At 34.1% G+C, this 19,220-nt stretch overlaps 2 protein-coding genes across 2 annotated transcripts; both read left to right on the forward strand.

The window, feature by feature from the left end:
- The first annotated feature begins 3,106 nt into the window (after positions 1-3,106).
- Positions 3,107-4,069, forward strand: LOC107060036 (uncharacterized). Its single transcript, XM_015307342.1, has 2 exons — positions 3,107-3,812; positions 3,930-4,069. Exons 1-2 carry the CDS (start codon positions 3,107-3,109, stop codon positions 4,067-4,069), a joined length of 846 nt encoding a protein of 281 aa, XP_015162828.1.
- Positions 4,070-14,442: 10,373 nt separating this feature from the next.
- On the forward strand, positions 14,443-18,742 carry LOC102580364 (endoplasmic reticulum oxidoreductin-1-like). The gene is made up of 8 exons (XM_015307343.1): positions 14,443-14,488; positions 15,055-15,345; positions 15,570-15,680; positions 16,557-16,675; positions 16,945-17,049; positions 17,257-17,459; positions 17,872-17,995; positions 18,342-18,742. Exons 1-8 carry the CDS (start codon positions 14,443-14,445, stop codon positions 18,504-18,506), a joined length of 1,164 nt encoding a protein of 387 aa, XP_015162829.1. The 3' UTR covers positions 18,507-18,742.
- Positions 18,743-19,220: the final 478 nt, after the last annotated feature.

The following is a 19,220-nucleotide window of genomic DNA, read 5'->3' on the forward strand; positions in this document are numbered from 1 at the left end:
TTCGTTGAGGTCATGTGATATTCTAGTCAGCTTTGGTGATCCTTCTTATATTCCAGAGGACTTCACCTTTATCTTACAGTTTAGTAGTTTTGAGATATCGTGGGTCTTGTCTCGATATCCTTCTGTAATAGTAGATGCATCATAGATAGACAAAGTTGAGTAGTTTTAGTATGTACCTTCTTTGAGTTGTTTTTACAAACTCTGAGTTTATCTATTAAGTATTGTTCGGACTATTATAAAGTTTAGTATTTGAGTTTATTGAATTTAATTCAGTTCTAAACTTATGTATGCTTAAGTTAGTCTTCCGCTTGTAGTCGGTCAGGATGAGGGTTTGCTTGGGGACCAACAATGGTTCTCGAGTGCCAGCCACGTCCAGAGTGTAGGCTTGGGGCGTGACACATAGCATCAGTTCATAGAATCTACTTTCAGTCTCATCTATGTGCAAAAACTAAACAACCCAATACCTTACTCTATTCTCTCTTACAATGCAGAAATAGGGCAAATAGATCTGACCCATAACCTTTATTTTCAAGCAAGTTACAAATAACAAACCTAAATTCCTAGTATTGAACTAATTACCCACTCCAATATATCTCTATCGAGCATCAATCGGAGAATGAAAGTAGAAATTAAGTTTGCAACCTTAAGTCATAAGTTAACCACATGCTAATTAGCAAAAATTCATGTATGAACATCAACAAAACAGAACATAACACAATACAAACTATATTAAATCAACACCCAACCTCATGAATGTACCCCTAGATCTTGGGGTTTTAGCCACCCATCACAAAATGTAAAAAAATTGTACCTTGCATGAGAGCAGCCATGGGTAACATGAAATTAAGCAATTACAAGCAAACCACTTTGAATTCAATTGCAGTTTATCAATTTTAAGAGCAAAAGTTGAAAACCTCCCAAAACTATAAGTGTTCTTCACAAAGTAAAAGTGTTTCTCTCTCTAAACTATTCACAACTTTTCTCACTACTTTTCTGACTTTTGGAACTCTCAGAACCTCTTTTTTCTCTCATTTTGGCTATTTATAGTTTCCCAAAATTTGGCCCAAAACTCAAAGCGTGACCTATCGGGCGACTTTAGTTGGGATTGCCTATCTCATTCGACTTGCTTAACTGATTGATTCTTCTTGAGCATTGATCAACCCAAAAAATTAAATTTAACTAGAAACCTAATCAATGATCCAATTAAAAAAAGAAAGAAATAAAAATAATTAAATATAAATAAATATTTTACAAAGAAAGAAATGAAAATAATTAAATATAAATAAGTTGAAATGTAAATAGTTAGGTGTACTAACTAATTGTAAATATACAATTAAAAAAGGACATGTGTCCATTTTTTTAGGTTTTCACTTTCCTTCAAGAGAGTGTGCACACTCTCGGGAGAGTTGGTAAAATAGTCACGCTCAAGACTTAATGTGACATTAAGTCACAAGTCTTGAAAAATTAGTGGTATAGCCACTAATTATGACATCATCCATGTGCCCTACTTGGGACATTCAAAAGACTCTCCTAAGTTTTCATATCTCCACTTTGGTCCTCCCTTCTTTTCCAACAAATATGGAATAATATATCTATTTCCAATGTTTAAAATTATATTAGGAAAAAAAGTCTCCAACAAGCAGCTCGTTTTTGCTGCTGTTTTTGCCGATTCCGATGACTTTTCTGGTCATATTATCCATTTCAAAGGTAAAATCATCATCACCTCCTACTCCATTTTTACTCAATTTTCATTTTCACTCTATTTTCTTTCAAAAACCAAGCTTCAAATTTATTTTTTCGCCATTTTAGAAGCTTGAGAAATCTTCCATAATCACTTGATAACTCGTTCGTAGTTACATTTCAATAGTTTAAAAGAATTAAAATACGTTTCTCCATTGCATGAGTTGAATTTTGAACCTGATCTCATTCATTCGCATTTTTGTACGGATTTCGTACCTCATCGATCGTTGAAGACTGATATTGTAATCTAGTATCTATATTTGTAGTCTATAATGGCAGTAGATGTATTTGTTGTTGCTGGTGGTGATTATATGGGAGTATGGGAGGAGACTCCCAAAAGCTGAAATTTGAAATCTTTTACTAAGACGACAGTGCCCATTGCGTTGCGTCGTAATGGTTCAAATGACAATATGATTGCAAGTGTAATTGAGACCGGTGAGTTAACTTGCGACCCAAATGACTTGGTGATTAGCTATCAAATGAATGAGAGGGGGGAAATACATTCCACATTCATAAAAAAAATGATAGGCACGTGAGCTTGTACATGTTAGATATTGGTATTGATGGCTCTAGGCCTACATTGAGGATAAACGTCAATGCGAGGCCTCCAATTGAACCTACAAATTCATATAACGACGACAATAATTTCATTGGAAATGAAAGATTGGGTGATCATTCAAAGGAGAGCTTGGGTGATAATTCAAATGAGAGCTTGAGTGATCATTCAGTGAATATGCATGATGATCCACTTAATATGGAAAATTAGCCAGTAGATGTGGAAGATCCCGAACCCGAATGTTGTGAAGAAATGCAGGAAGAACAGTAATTGGGATCACAATCTAACCACTCCTTCTCCTATGGAACTAATTTATGCATAAATCATACTTTTAGTAACAAGAATGAGTTGCAATTGTTATTAGCCGAAGCGGCAACAAAGAAATCTTTTGATTTTGCTACTGTAAAGAGTTGTACTAAATACTTAAAGGAGAAATGTGTATCTCACAACTGTGCATGGATGTTGCGGGCGAGGAAATATGAGTGTTCGGATGAATTTCGTATCTACAAGTACATTGGCAAACATAGTTGTCGTGTTGAACATTCCAACAGTAGCCATAGAAAAATTTCAATCAAAGTCACTGCTTCACTTTGTGTAAATATGTATCGTGATGGAAAGGGTCCAAGTGTTAAAAAACTTCAAAGAGCTATGTTTAATTCTTTTCGTTGTAGTCCAAGCTATTGGAAATATTGGAAAGGAGGTGTGGTTGCCAAGGAAATGGTCTGAGGGACATCGGAGAACGGATATTCATGCTTAACGAATTTTTCCTACATGTTCGAGACTCTTAATGTTGATTCTAGCTATAATATCATGGTAAACAAGGATAGTCATAGGTTTATGTATTATTTCTTGGCCTTCGGTGCTTGCATTAGGGGATTTGCCCATATGAGAAAGGTAATTTCAGTCGATGGCACTCATTTACATGGTAAATACGAGGGAGTGTTGTTGAGCGTTGTTGCACAAGATACGAAGAATCATGTTTATCCAATTGTCTTTTGTGTCGTGGACAAAGAAAATGATGGATCTTGGATATTCTTCTTTGAGAAGTTGAAGGAGATTATGGTCGATGAACCAGAATTGTGCTTTATCTCTGATAGACACAAGAGCATCCCCAACAGTATTGTGAACGTTTACAATCATGCTCACCATGGATATTGTATGAGGCACCTTGGTGTAAATCTCCACGTAAATCATCATTGTGGAGATTTCCTCTATCTTTACTATAACGCGGCAACGACTTATTCTTTGGAGGAGTTTAACAATCATTTTGTAGAATTCAAGAACAAATTCCCCACGGAAGTCGTCGTCCCTGAGCATGATATTGGTTTTGAGAAGAGGAGCAGGAAACATTTCCCTGGTAATGGATATGGTTTGATGACTACAAATATCGTTGAGTCACTCAATGCTATGTTGATAGATGAAAGAGAGTATCCTGTGGCATCTATATTTAATTTGATTGCTAAGAAGTTTGGAGAATTATTTAGGGAGAGGCATGCATATATCCTCAAATCAATAGGTAATCAAATGGTTCCGCCTGCCGAAAAAATCACAAGAAAAAAAATGATCGAGGCCGATTCTTTGTATATGGAGAATGTAACCGAGGATGGCAATTAATTTACTGTGTTCTGTGCAGAAGTTACAATCAATGTAAACCTACTGGAAAAGTCATATTCTTGTAGTGAATATGACTTGATCAAGATATCTTGTGCTCACGCGATGGCCGCTTTGCGATCAAAGCATGGCAATGAATATGGTATGAGCATCTATCTGTAATCTTTGCCTTTGTATAAAGTTGAATCATACCGTTTTGCATACATGGATTCTATTAATGTTGTCCCTCTCAAGTCGCAATGGTGTGTGCCAGAAGAATTGCTTAATGTGAATATTTTTCTACCTCTTGTCGATATCAAGCTTGGAATAAAAAGAAGAAAACGTGTCAAAGGCATTGGTGAGAATTTCAAGAGCAAGAGAAGGAACAAATGTTCAATTTGTAAGAGAATCGGACACAAGAGAACCGCATGTGTGAACAACAAATCTTAAACAAGTTTGATTAAATTTGTTTTTGTAATCAAACTACTATTTTTTTTGGATGCCAGCATTTTGGTCAATTTAGTGTCAGCTATTATCGTAATTACTCATGATCTAATATAGATCAATCAAAAGATGACATACATTTTGTACGCTATCAATTAATGTTTATTATCGAGTTCACTCATTCTCTATTAAGTTGTGTCGTATTAATATATGAAAATTCATGGTATTCGTGATGCAATGATTTTAATGCATGAATTAGAATGATTAAAGAAGGAAGTGCTCTAAAAAAATTGTCATGAGCTCAAGCTGTGTATTTTAATGCATGTGTATTATTATTATATGCATGCTTTTTTAATGCACCAAATCAAACTATCCATAAGAAATAATCTAAGTATAACCAACTCAAAAATGACTAATACAAACATTTTCTGAAAATACACTCTACCAAACTACCCCTTAAAGAATTATCAAAAAATCAGATGTTACTGTTGAAAAAGTAGCAATTTGAACTTTTATTACCGTTGTAAAATTTGTATATCGAAATATTTACTAGTTGTCAAAATATATAGACCCCTTATACAATCGATGCATCTCTATGTGTGCGGTGTATGTATGATCAATGAGATTTACACTTTGACATTAGTAAGGTATATTCGTGTTTATATCTATGTTAAAGCATTATCGATACTGCACCTACTAGAATATGACACTTATATATAGACCAAAACTACTAGAATTTAAAAAAGACAATAATTTAATTAATAATAAATTATATCTTTGAAATTTATCTAATTAAATAAGTTTAAACAAGTCATATGATCATGTAAGGGTCCACATAAATTGAGTATGGTGATTAGAGATGTACGAGGAAGAGTTGTGGTTCTACAATCAACATCCTTAGAACAATGTTTGAGGAAGTATAAGTATGTTGTAAGGATTTTACTTGTTCAACCACATCCTTAGAACATAAGCATCTAATCATGTATGAGTCTACATAAATTGGGGGTGGCAATCAACAATGTGTGGTTGAACAAGTGATATCCTCACAACATACTTATGCTTTCTCAAACATTGTTCCAAGGATGTTGATTGTACAACCACAACTCTTCCTTGTACATCTCTAATCACCACACCCTATTTATGTGGACCCTTAAATGATCATATGACTTGTTTAAACTTATTTAATTAGATAAATTCAAAAATATAATTTATTATTAATTAATTATTGTCTTTTTTAAATTCTACTAGTTTTGGTCTAAATATAAGTGTCATATTCTAGTAGGTGCAGTATCGATAATGCTTTAACCTAGATATAAACCCGAATATACCTTACTAATGTCAGAGTGTAAATCTCATTGGTCATACATACTTCACACACATATAGATGCATCAATTGTATAAGGGGTCTATATATTTTAACAACTGGTAAATATTTCAATATACAAATTTTACAGCGGTAATAAAAATTCAAATAGCTACTTTTCAACGGTAATAATTAATCATTTTTTTTTGTATAAATGGAAGACAATCACTCATAAGCAACTCAAACACCTCCATTTTTACAATGTCTCAATCATCTCAAACATCCAATGCAAAAAAGTTTTACAATTGTCATTGTGGTAATTCACATACGTTGAAGAGTCGCACACCGATACAAATCCTGGTCGACAACTCTTTAATTGTGCAGTTAGCATATGCTCTTTTTTTAGGTGGCTTGAAAATGAATAATCAACGAGTAGCCCATCAAATTTTCAGGGCGTTGCCAAATTTGTAATATTAAAAAGGCTACGAAAATCCGAAGAAAATAGAGATCTGCTAATGACTTTCTTAAAAGAAGCCGAAGAGTAGAGGAATCACTTGAAAGTGTTGCTAAAATATGCTGAAAAGATAGAGATCAACTAAAAGAAAGGTTGATTTTGGCAAAAGAAAAAGAAAAACGCCTAAAAACTATATTGTGTGGTTTATTTTTTGTGTTTGCTTTTTGGAAATGTGTAACAAGAATGTAGTGTTGAATAAATAAAGTATTTCTCTCTATTTATTGCACTCTTATATCTTTTATTTTTGATCGATAATGTTATAGATTAACTGTGATAGAAATCTATAGTATTAGACATACAACTTTATTGTCGATAATTGACTACTAAATAATTTTATTCTATAATGGTAAGAAACTGAAGTTAAGCAAATATCACATACTATTAAAACATAGACTAATAAGAAATCTAAAAACCATTTATAATAAAACATGTTAAACTATCAGATGTACATTTTTCCCGTCAATATAGCAAAACAACAAACTACTTTAACCATTTTCTGAAAACCCAATTATTTCAAAAACTAATTGTCTTAAAAAATCAACTATCTCAAAAACCAATTGTCTTAAAAACCAGGGAAAAAAAAACCAACTATCACAAAAATTAATTGTCTTCAAAAATCAACTGTTTCAAAAACTGTTTTAAAACACCAATAACCACAAATGTCTTATTCATCACCATCAACCTCACCATTAAGCTCCATGACAATACCCATCACGCCCACTTCTTTTCCCTCTTCTGCCACATCAGTGGCCAAGCCTTCTTCTTCCAACTTTTCATCTTCTTCATTTTCTGTTATCTTCTCTTGTTGTTCTTTCTCTTCTTCTCCACTTGCTATGTGTTCCTCTTCATTTTCTTCTTTTTATTCTCTTCCAGCTTCTCCTCTTCACTTTCTTCTTCTTTCTTTTCTTCTAGCTTCTCCTCTTCTTTTTCTTCATCATTCTCTTACAACTTCTCCTCTTCTTTTTTTGTCATCTTCTTCTCATCTTGTTCTTTCATATCCTCTTCCTTCATCTCTTCTACAACTTCATCAACTTCTTCTGCAAAGTATTAATCAACTGCAACAAGATCATCATCGACTATAGCTAATGAAAGGATCTCGTCGACTGTTAGTGCTGGAAGTTTTCATCATTTGCTACAAGATCATGGGATAAGAATTCATACAAATAAATTATTTTATAGAAATAATATATAAATTTATCTACCTTTATTTTTCTTGTTCTTTTAAGTTCTTCTCAATTTCTCCTCTCGTACATAAGCAACAATTTTCATCATTAGTTGCTCGAGAGATACAACACGCTCACACAAATTTTCATCCTTAGAAGTACTTGGTATATTTTTCTATCCACTCGAAACAGAATTCTCACAAGATTGATTAGGAATGTGATCACTTAAATACTCATCCTCCACATTCTCTACTGCTGAAGTTAGGAAATCACACCTTTCAAATTTTCCTTTAAGGCATCGAGGACTGTATCCTTCACTTCGTTCATAAATGGCTTTAATGTTGCCAAGTAATTCTTTTTATCTCACGGACAGTAGGTATGAGGTATGGGTGCACAATCTACAAAAAAAAAATACAAATATTACATGACATTCACCAATTTATAAATATTGCTAACTAATAATAAATATATTTATACCTTTGTACTTAAATGGATCACCTTCGATAATATTATCATTTTTTGGGGTGTGCCATCTAAGTAAATGGGGAATGGATAGAGGAAAATCCAAGGACTTCTTGACATACTTTCCAAGATGAGGAAAAATCTCATATATCCAAACCTGAAACTAATAGAAGATCAAATAAATAAATAAATAGAGGCTATAAAATACTACACAGATATATAAGAACTTATCATAAATCAACTACATAATTGATAAGAAGTGCCAGAAATGCCTAGGGAAAGCCATACAGAGCATACAATGTATTTCCTCTTTCATTATACACTTCACTTTGCTTCTCAAATTGTCTTTATTCTTCAGATACGTCAATGTTAAATTAAAACTCTCTTCCCCCTACGGATAACTATTGAAGAAATCTAAATCATGCGCCATCTTAATATGGCTTGAATCCACAATGTTAGATCGATCATGGGCAAGCAAAATCGTGTGGACGAACAAAACCAAAGAGCACTTCAATTTCTGCTCCTTATTCAACTTGGCACCCTTGATCAAACACATCAACTTTGTAGCGGTGATAATCTTATTCTTGGTCACCTTGTAATATAATTTCTCACCCTTTTCAAGAACTTTTTTCAGTTTTGAATCACGGGGGTATACTAAGCAATTCAGTCCCGTAATCAATGAAAATTCTCTTAAGCCAAAACAAGAAGGCTTATCATTCACACAACCAAATTTCATGTAATTTTTTTTGTCATTTTTCACACATCGCAACAATATATAATGGACCATATGTCCATTGAACTTGAAATGTTCTGAAATATGCCTCAAGTGTCCAAAACAAGTACCTTTAAAGTCTTCATAATTTTTTTCTTGAACTAGAAGATATCTAAAATCACGATAAACAACCATCCTTGCTCTTACAGAAATTGTTGCTGGAAAAGATCATATCTCATCCATCCATGTCTTTAAATGAAACGACTTATCAGAAATGTCTCTTGCACAAATTGGCAAAGTTAGGGGATCTTCACCTTCATCACCAGTTTGCGTATCTCTACTACTCTCCTCATCTTCACTATCACTTTTTTCATCACTAGAATCAACATCATCACTAGACTGGGCACTACTGTCCTTGTAGTTGTCAATCTCAGCCATTGTATCAGAATTTGAGTTTGACTCATGTTCTTCCACAACAATTTTTTTCTTTTTTGAAGCTTTGGAAACTTCTTAAGCCTTTATTTTCTTATTTTTAGAAGCATTAGGAACAAATCGTTTAATGATGCCGCCTCTAGTTTTAGCCATAATGTACTATATACAAGCAAAAACAAATTTGTCATATCAAAGTATCGACCACTAGTCTATTAACACAATCAGAGCTTATAGTAAAAACACATGCAAAAGTAGTAGCAGTTCAAACAAAAATCGATAATGTCATTGACATAAACACCATTAAAATCGATCAATGTCATTAACATAAACACCATTAAAAATTTCAAATCGCTAACATAAAATTTTCAAACAATTTCTATGCATTATCCAAATCAAAACGTCATTAACAATGCAGAATCAAAAACATGAACTAAAAAGGGTCAGATTTTCAAATGTTTAAGCAAAAATCTAAACTTCACTACACTACCGCAATTAAAAAATAAATCAAACAGGACTAAATTTACTGGAAATATGATTAAACTTACCTGAGAGGAAGAAGATTGAACAAGATTCAACTGAACTTAGGGAAGAAGATTGAACAAAAGAGACCTGATTCACTTCGTTTGAAATCTTCATAAATGAATATGAAATCTTACGTTTGTTTATGGTTTCAAGAATGGAAGATGGAAAGGTTGGTTCTTGGAGAAGGTGTTTTATGGAGGTTTATGTTATCGATAAAGCTGGTATATGGAAGATCAAAAGCCACATTGGAGAAGATGTTCTGAGAACTTCTGAGGTTTCATCGGAACAGAGTTTTCTAATATTGAAGTTATTAATTTTTTTTATATGGGGATTGTACTTTATTTTTGGAGGGATTAAATTTATTTAATATTTGAAGTGTTGGGAAGAAAATGATTTTATAAAACTTGTATTTTATCCCCCAAGTTTGTAAAGTGATGTCCCTGACCCCACAACCCAACCCCACTTTTTCACTTTTTCTTAACCTAACCCTACAAAATAAATCAAAAATAAATTGGGTGTCTATGGACTAAAATAAGTTTTGTTGGTGGGTACAACACCAAATTATCTCCACACTCTCCCCGTCATGTCAACTTTTGGGGTATGTTTATTCTGTTTTAAAATAATTTAGGAGGTAATATGACTCTAGTTAAATATGGGTGTGTTACTGAGAGTTTAGTCATACTTTAGGGAGATACTCATACATTATCCCTTTAAGATTCATAACATGTTTTTGTTAGTTTTAAATTGAGTCATAGTTAATTGATTGATTGTATTTTTCTATGTTAGGGATATAATTTTTTGATTTCTTTATTTGAAGATAAAATTAAGAAAAAGGTTGATGCCTTGCTTAACTGATTGGTTCTTCTTGAGCATTGATCAACCCAAATTTTTAAACTTAACTAGAAACCTAATTAAAGATACAAATCAATCTCGAAAGTCTCAATATTTCACGCAAAACGTACATCAATTCATAAAATCACCTTTTGAACTTAATAAAATCATTAAAATTCAAATTTGACCTCGTTAATTAAAAAAATAGAGTTTGGTCAATTTTTTTAATTTTCAAATTAAATTTATTTCCCTAAATGCATTAGATCATCTCAAAAATCATGTCGTGCACTTCCCCAAATCTTAAATAAAAAAAGTCATATAGAAAAAGAAAGAAAAAGAAAAAAGAAGAAGATGAAAAGCATAAAATGAAGGATGATGACATAAAGACAGTATTTACTATATTTTGCCTTATTTTTGTCTTTGTTTTCATATGAGACAGACCGTTAAGAAACCGCCCGCATTTTCCATTTTTTGTTCCTTCCCACCTTTTATTCATCATCTTCTCCATTTCTTCCTTCATATTTACCGCTTTTCTAACCGACCAAAACTCTGCTTCAATATTCTCTCTTGTTCTGTTTCTTTTTTCAAAATCGGGATGGCAAATCACGAAATTGACGAGGAGAAGAACCCTGCAATTCAATTGTATTGGTTAATTGGTGCTTTACTTGTTATTTTCTTTGCTATTTTACTCAGTAGTACTCTATACGATAACAGAAATACTGGCAAAAGTTGCATGTGTATTCAGGTTGTTTTTCTGCTTTAATCATAATCATTCAGCTCATATTATTGTAATTCATCTTGGGATTATTTTACGCTTCGATGATGATGATATGAAGTTACCATTTTTCAACTTCCATATCTCAACTATCAATGTCTATGTGACCTTCCTTTACCACCTATTTATCCAAACACACCTCAATTATTTGTTGTTCCCTTATCATACTTGAATGATGCTGATATTACATGTAGGAAAAGGGAACAACTTGTAATTTAGTTGTGTTTCAATAAGTGTTTGGTGATAGTTCTGCTAGAAAACTAGTACACTTGATAGTTCAGGTATGGAACTTGAAAACCTGAGATACTTTAGGTGTGATTTTGATCATTCGCTCTTGTTTCTAAAAAAAAATATCTGTGTCTGATTGGAGCACAATATATAGGTGATTCATATAGCATTCTCACATAGTATTGGATTGAGCTGTAGTAGATTGATTGATTATGTTTCCCTATATTGAGATGTAACTTTCTGATTTCTCTGTTTGGAGGAAAAACTAAGAAAAGGATTTATGACTTGCTTAACATTTTTACTTTTCTGAAACGGTGATATTTTACTATTTGTTCTAGTCCTACTTTTTAAGCTGAGATTTTTGTATTTTTTTGGACTGATGGATCACTAGTACATGAAATTCAGTCTTAAGAGTGATGACAAGCAGTACAAAATATGATTCTTTTTTTCCCTCTTAAATATATAGAAATGGATTTTCTCTGAGTTGGATTTTGTGATGGTGGAAATATTGTAGGGGGTAGGCAAGCATAGTAGTGGGGTTTTGAAGAAATGTTGCTGTGATTACCGGATGGTGAGTCAACTTAACAAGGAAGTACTACATCCATTGCTCCAAGAACTTGTTAAAACACCATTTTTCAGATATTTCAAGGTATGCATTCGATCATGTCTCATGGAAAATATTTAGTATGCTCATGTACTTAGTCCGTGAGTTAAAACTGTTTGATCTGTCAATTGTAAATGCTGATATGTTCCTATATCATGTAGAAATCATGTACTGGTTGTTAGTTCATGAATCACACCATCTGCAAGTGATGGTCGGTCTGGCTTCTCTACTTGGATATATAGCTTACTATTTATTATTGTGTACTCTGTAGTTTTCCAAGTAACTTTCTGTAGAGAATAGCAGTAGAAAAGTATAAATCGGGAAGCCTTCTGCTAGCCCAAGATTGTTAACTATGATCGGAAGATTCAACTAAAGAAGAGGAAGTTAAAAAGGAGAACTTGTTTATGGAAGAAAACTCTTGAATTGTCTTTGTTTGGGGTGGTATTGGGTTGATTACAAATTTACATTACCATTCCCTATTTGTACTTACCTATGAATGGTTCTAGATACTACTAAATCTAGACTATTCCATGATTCTCTACAAATATCTAATTCATCTACAACACCTACAAAAGGAACTTTCATCCATATAATAAGCCTCCTCATTTGATTTAGTGACGATCTGATGGTCAATTGCCTGTGAAGCCTCGACACCATAATAGGATCCATCACCAGATTCCCTTTCTAACTCTTCAATAACATCTTTAGCAGCTTTAGAGCTTTCGAAAGTTATATCGTCTATCGCACCGCTGAAATTTGGCCTTGGAGGTCAGCTTCTCCATCTATTTGATCAACAGTTTCTCCATTTGCTTCCAATGTTTGGTCTAAGCAAACGATTGACCTTGTTATAGCTAACGATTGATCAGAGATTTCAACTTCTAATACATCTCCCTCGTTGCTTTCTCTAAAATTCTCACTGTTGGCATATATAGCCCTAGATACTCCTTGTTCAGAATCTACTTCCTTGATTTCTTTAATAGTAGCTATCAAATTACCAGTATGAACATCTTCGAAAGTTTCTTGATTCATACTGAAGACATCAGTGTCTTGCTTCTCCACGTGATTGATTGCATTATACTCTAAAACCCCAATCCACTCTCTTTCAAGGTTGATAGAAACCATAGCATCTATTGCTCGCACCTCAGCTACTAAAAACTTTTCCCAGCCTCTTCTTCTTCAGCAATTATTTAAGACATATTGCTCTCCTTGGCTCAGCAATATCTTTTTATGTGTCCTACTTTGCCACATCGATAGCATCTGGGAGGCTTCTTACCATAATAGTTAGAAGACTCTTCCTTATTTCCAGGCGAGCTTGAACCACCTGATAATCCAGAGTGCGACATATCTCTAGCTTTTCCTTTTAAGTTCCTCTTTTCGGCTACAAGAGCATTGCTTTCTGTTTTGACAAATACATCAGCTAATTGTGTGGCTAATAGCTCCTGTGACGATAACAAATTCTCAAATTCCTCCAAGGATGGCTGTTAAGCACATTTTTGAATCGATGTCACAAATGAAATATATTCAGGTTTCAAGCCACAAATGACTATTCTTCTCATTCGTGCTTCAGAAATAGCTTCCTCGGGATTCTATAAACATATCTCAAAACATTAGTTCTTAATATTTTAAAAATACTCGTCGATAGAAAGATTACCTTGAGTGGTGTTAGCCAATTCATTCTCCAATATCTGCAGTCGTGCTTCATTCTTCTCGTTGAAAAAACGATCAAGGGTCTTCCATATTTCATGAGTTGATTTACACTTTATAATATGATCAAATAAATCGGAGGAGATTGTCCTCTTCAGAATGAACTCTGCCTTTGGATTAATCTGCTTCCACTTCTTGTATGCGCTACAATTTTTTAGTCCATCAACAAGACTTGTGTTATTCACATTCACAGCATCCCACAAATCCTCGCCTACATGGTATGATTTCATACATGTTTTCCATACCTTGTAATTGGACTGATTCAACAACTCCATCCCTAGTCAATTTACACGACCGCTAAAATCTATATACCCAAACTAGTTGAATCTACCACTAACCCGATCTTGAATAAAATTCAAAAGCCAACGTATGACTATGACTCTGATACCATGTAGAGAATAGCAGAAGAAAAGTGTAAATTGGAAAACCTTCTACTAGCCCAAGATCGTTAACTAAGATCGGAAGATTCAACTAAAGAAGAGGAAGTTAGAAAGGAGAACTTGTTTATGGAAGAAGACTCTTGAATTGTCTTTTATTGGGTTGTTATTGGGTTGATTACAAATTTACAATACCATCCCCTATTTATACCTACCTATGGATGGTTCTAGATACTACAAAATCTAGACTATTCCATGATTCTCTACAAATATCTAATTCCTCTAAAACATCCACAAGAAAAATGTAGTACATTATCTTCTACTCTAGAATATCCAGATATTTCTACAAGATACTTATCCAAGTGACTACACTAGATTATTCTAGAAACTTCCTAAAAATCTAGGATTTTTTGTAGTTCCAAAAAATCAACTTTATAAATTCACACTTTCTTGATAGTTTTCTTTTTTAAGTATAGTGCACTGCTATGAAAGATCAGTGTTCTTTGTATCTTGACATCAAACTGCATTCAAGTATTTGATAGTCCTTGACTATTACTGGTGAAGTACTAAGAAGAGTGATCGAAGCTAAGCTATGCTCTTTTGTGTAGAAGCCATATTGATATTTCACATCTTGCTTCTCTCTCACATATTATGTTGATTGATGGATCTGTATTCTACAGATCTGTTTTGACATACAATAGACCCTTGTGGTTCGACTCTTCTTGAACCCTGCGCATAGCAGGAGCTTAGTGCACCAGGGCTGCCCTTTCAAGTCTTCTGCTTATGGGAATTAATTGATCCTTCTTAGTTACTGATCCTCTGATATGGTTTCCTAAATGCCAATTAACTAGTCCTATCCTTTGCTTCTAAATTTCCATCTTTATACTTTCTTTTCCATTCTTAAAGAAGGATTGTGATTCTCTTATAACTTAATGCATTTGATTTAATTTATAGTTTAATGACATAATCTCCGGTTCCAAAGAGAGTTACTGCAGCCTACTGTTTATGCTATCGTCACTTGCTTCTTTCCTATTTTATACTGTCTCATAATTCAGTGCTCATATTTCTGATATTCTTACTTGCCGTTGTTAATCCAGTTCCATTTTTGTCCTGTTGTATTTTACGTTTTCAGGTTAAGTTGTGGTGTGATTGTCCATTCTGGATAGATGATGGCAAGTGCCATTTACGAGACTGCAATGTATGTGAATGCCCAGAAAAAGAATTTCCTGAGCCATTTAAGGCACAAAGTCATCAATATTCTTCAAGTAATCTTGTCTGTCTAGAAGAAAATCCCGAGGGAACTGTTGATCGTACAATAGACTCCAAAACATTCAAAGGCTGGGTGGAAGTGGACAATCCATGGACTAATGATAATGAGACAGATAATGGTTGTTAACTTTCTATTGTTATGTATATAGCTCCAATCCTGCCCACCCAAAAGGGGTGTGTGTATTTTTTTCAGAAGGATACCACCAGAAAAGAAAAAAAAATATATTTTATCTTAAATCCCTTTTTTATTTCTTTAATGAATTGAATAGTTTCTTCATACAGAAATACTAGTGAATATATTCTCTGAAATTGAGCAGGATTGATATTGTTTTCTTACTTTCAGCTGAAATGACATATGTTAATCTCCAATTGAACCCTGAACGATACACTGGATACAGTGGTCCATATGCTAAAAGAATATGGGATGCCGTTTATCTAGATAACTGCCCAAAATGTAAGCTGGTTCATTCATTTATCTTCATCTCTGAACTTCTTAATTCTTTCCGTATGGAACTGTTCAACTTCTATATCTCCTCTGTCGTTCTTTTCCTGGCTCTCTGTCTTTGAGTGGCTACTTATAATGGATATGAGAAACATGCATAGGCGAGCTGGTACCTATAAGATTATAGGAGTACTAGTTTCCTTTGATTTATATAATGCCTGTATAGTTTGTTGTGCTTAGTCACATGCTGACCAATACTTCCCATCACCATTCAGCTATTGCATTTATTTTTCTTGTCGCTAGTCATATGTGTAGAACCAATTTCGGGAATGGGCACAATATGAAAGATCTTTTAGATGCACATATTCCTCCGGGGACTTTTGAAGTTCAGATGAATCATGTTGATCATAATTGTTTTAAAACTTCGTTTGCAGTATCAGAATTTGTTAAATCTTCTGTTTGTTACAAACCTACATTACAGTGTGGCTCTTTATAATGTGGTTGATGAAGAAGATTTGGCATTTTTGAAGTAATGGGTGTAAGAAAGGTTTTCTTGGAATCCCATTAAATCTACTTTTTACTTTCATTTTAAAATGCATCTAGAAATGTGACAAGAGAAGGAATGGGCTGCCTTGTTCTTTATGGATTCCAGCTTTACCACATCAAATTTTGATAAAGGTCTCCAAAATTAGAACTTGTTACCAGATTCCTCTTCAGAATCTACCACATCTCAATAACAACATCATATTTGCAAAATTTTTAAGTATGAATAGTTTTGCTTGTTCTACATTTTTTTTCAACTTCTTTCTTTGTACATGACTTTGGGAAGATTTCTAATTGTTTTGCATCAGCTTTTGAAGTGTTAAATATCTGTTATATGATCTGCAGATCTAGCTGGAGAGATTTGCCCCGAGAAAAATATATTGTATAAATTAATATCTGGCCTTCACTCCTCAATTTCTATTCATATAGCAGCTGATTACTTGCTTGATGAAGCATTAAACACGGTATTATGATCTTGCTACTTCCATTTTTTTGGTCATGTCTTTTCTATCTACTATCTAGTGTTAACTGGAGCCAAGATGAATTTTCATTGTCTTAAGAACAGTAAAACACATCAGAACATCCTGTCACATATATAGGCTGTTGAAGAAATGATCACATGTTTATAGCCAATAGTTATTTCCTGAGGTTGTACAATAGTAGCATCCTTGTGCAATGATAATTGTCAAACTGACACTATTCCCTGTTTTCTTCTGGCTTTCCTCTGATTCAGTGGGGACGGAATCTTACTTTGATGTATGACCGTGTCTTAAAATTCCCAGACCGTGTTGACAACCTATACTTCACTTTCCTATTTGTGCTCCGCGCGGTTACCAAAGTGAGTATTTTAATCAATATGCTTGCTTGACCCCACCCCCCCTAATGGGAGAGGAGCAGCAACAGAAGTGTTGCTTGCACTCTCTAAAAATGATGTCTAACCCCTGTCGGTTGTCAGATTCTCTAAAAGTGCACTACTTTTGGAAGATCTTACATGCACCTGTCAGCATTTTCGAAGAATCAGATAACTGATTTCATATTTTTGCAGGCAGCAAACTACTTGGACGAGGCTTCATATGATACTGGAAACCCTGAGGATGACCTGAAAACACAATCTTGGATTGAGCAATTGGTTTACCATCCCAAACTGAAATTTGCATGTCCTTTACCTTTTAATGAGGTGAGGTTGTGGAAAGGTAAAGGCGAGCCTGACCTGATGCAGCAAATTCAAAAGCAGTTCAGAAATATCAGGTTCTCTATCAATATCCTGGTTGATTGATACTTCTCTAGAATAGACTTCTTCTACGTGTGTTTCAAAATAATGCACCACCTCGAGAAATTGTTTACACCTTTTTTCCCTCCCTCTTTTGAATCTTAATGGTTCTCCTCTTTTATTGAACATATATAAATGAAAAACATAATGAGGAAAATCCAGTTCTTAATATCATCTTACTTCCTCTCAACTGTTATTGTTGAATTAGTGTTATTTGTTCGTGAGCATGACCATACATGTTATTTGATTCATGTTTGTTTGGAATGTAGTTTTTCCTTCTAGATACATTAGCTACCAAGATGAACAATTGTACTAGTATCTTCTGCTTGGACATCTTGGTGTTATACCATCCATTAACATATTCTTTATGGTACCTGACCAAAATTGTAGTGCATTGATGGACTGCATTGGATGTGAAAAGTGTCGTCTTTGGGGAAAGCTTCAGTTTCTTGGTCTTGGTACTGCATTAAAGATCCTATTTTCCGTCAATTCTCAGGAACATTTACATAAAATGGTAAGCCTTCCACAGATGAATGACCTACATTAGCCTCATCTAAAACAACTTCCAGTTTATTCTGTTTTATATGAATTAATGGCCAACATTTGGCATCTTCCTTGTTGACATTTGCCATAGATCATAATATGGGTGCTGCTAGTTTTGGTTCATTTAGGTTGCTTAATGTGTTCATAAATATGCGTTCATTAGATTTTCTTACAAGTCCAAAAGAAGAGGAGAGAGATCTAAATTTTCGTCATGTATTTCTGCATCTTCCATTTGACTTTCTTCTTAGTTCATTACTTGCTGCTTAACCAAATTGACTGATGGGGGCCTTTGTTTTCTGTTTTGTATATTTTTTCAGTTTCAGTTTCAACAGAATGAAGTTATTGCATTGATTAACTTACTGAATCGGCTTTCAGAATCCGTTATGCTTGTACATGAAATGTGGCCTTCACTAGAAAAGGTTATGGGAAAACAAGTTTCTACACCTAGTGACCAACCATCGATGACAGGGGGTCATGTATAAGTATCACAGTGGAGGCAACTCTGGTTTGCGCGCAGGTGTTATTTTCCTGTTTATTTTAATGTGGTGAAATTTAAATTATGATTAGAAACTTGTAAGTCTTTACTCTAACTTTGAGACGAAGTTATCTTCCTCATGTACGAGTTAACGTTAGAAGTTTTCTTGTGGTACCGATAAGAACAAGAAGTTTCTTGTGTCTAATGATTGCGACCACATCAGGATATGAAGCTTGTGAACTGTTTGAGGTACTTTCTCTTTTTTTATTGGTTAATTGGATGCATATTATATATATAGCAACGTTTCTGGTGCACTACCATTCATAGTACAGTAGTCAACTATATTATTAGTAATATTATGATCCTTATCACATCTAGCAAATATAGTTCCCGAGATGTCTGCCCAGACAACATCCATGGCAAATATGGGGGGAACTACCAAAATGTTAGGCTTTTCAAAACATCTTCCTTTGGACCTTTCCTTGGCCAGCGGATCAGCAACTCTATTTTGCAATCTGTACTCGTGCCTTATTAGTCGGTTGCCCAGCCTCGTCATCAACAATATGCATTGAGAAATAATTGGGTTATAGGTTAGATGGTTATTGGTGATCATGTTTATTGCTTCCTGATCGAGTATGTTAAAACTTCCAGGAGCATGAGATTGTGATCAGCAGCAACAGTAAAGCCCTGTTTGATGGCAATGATTTCAACCATGGTGTTT

This window comes from Solanum tuberosum, unplaced genomic scaffold (assembly GCF_000226075.1).
Source record: "Solanum tuberosum cultivar DM 1-3 516 R44 unplaced genomic scaffold, SolTub_3.0 scf00054, whole genome shotgun sequence".
Lineage (NCBI taxonomy): Eukaryota > Viridiplantae > Streptophyta > Magnoliopsida > Solanales > Solanaceae > Solanum > Solanum tuberosum.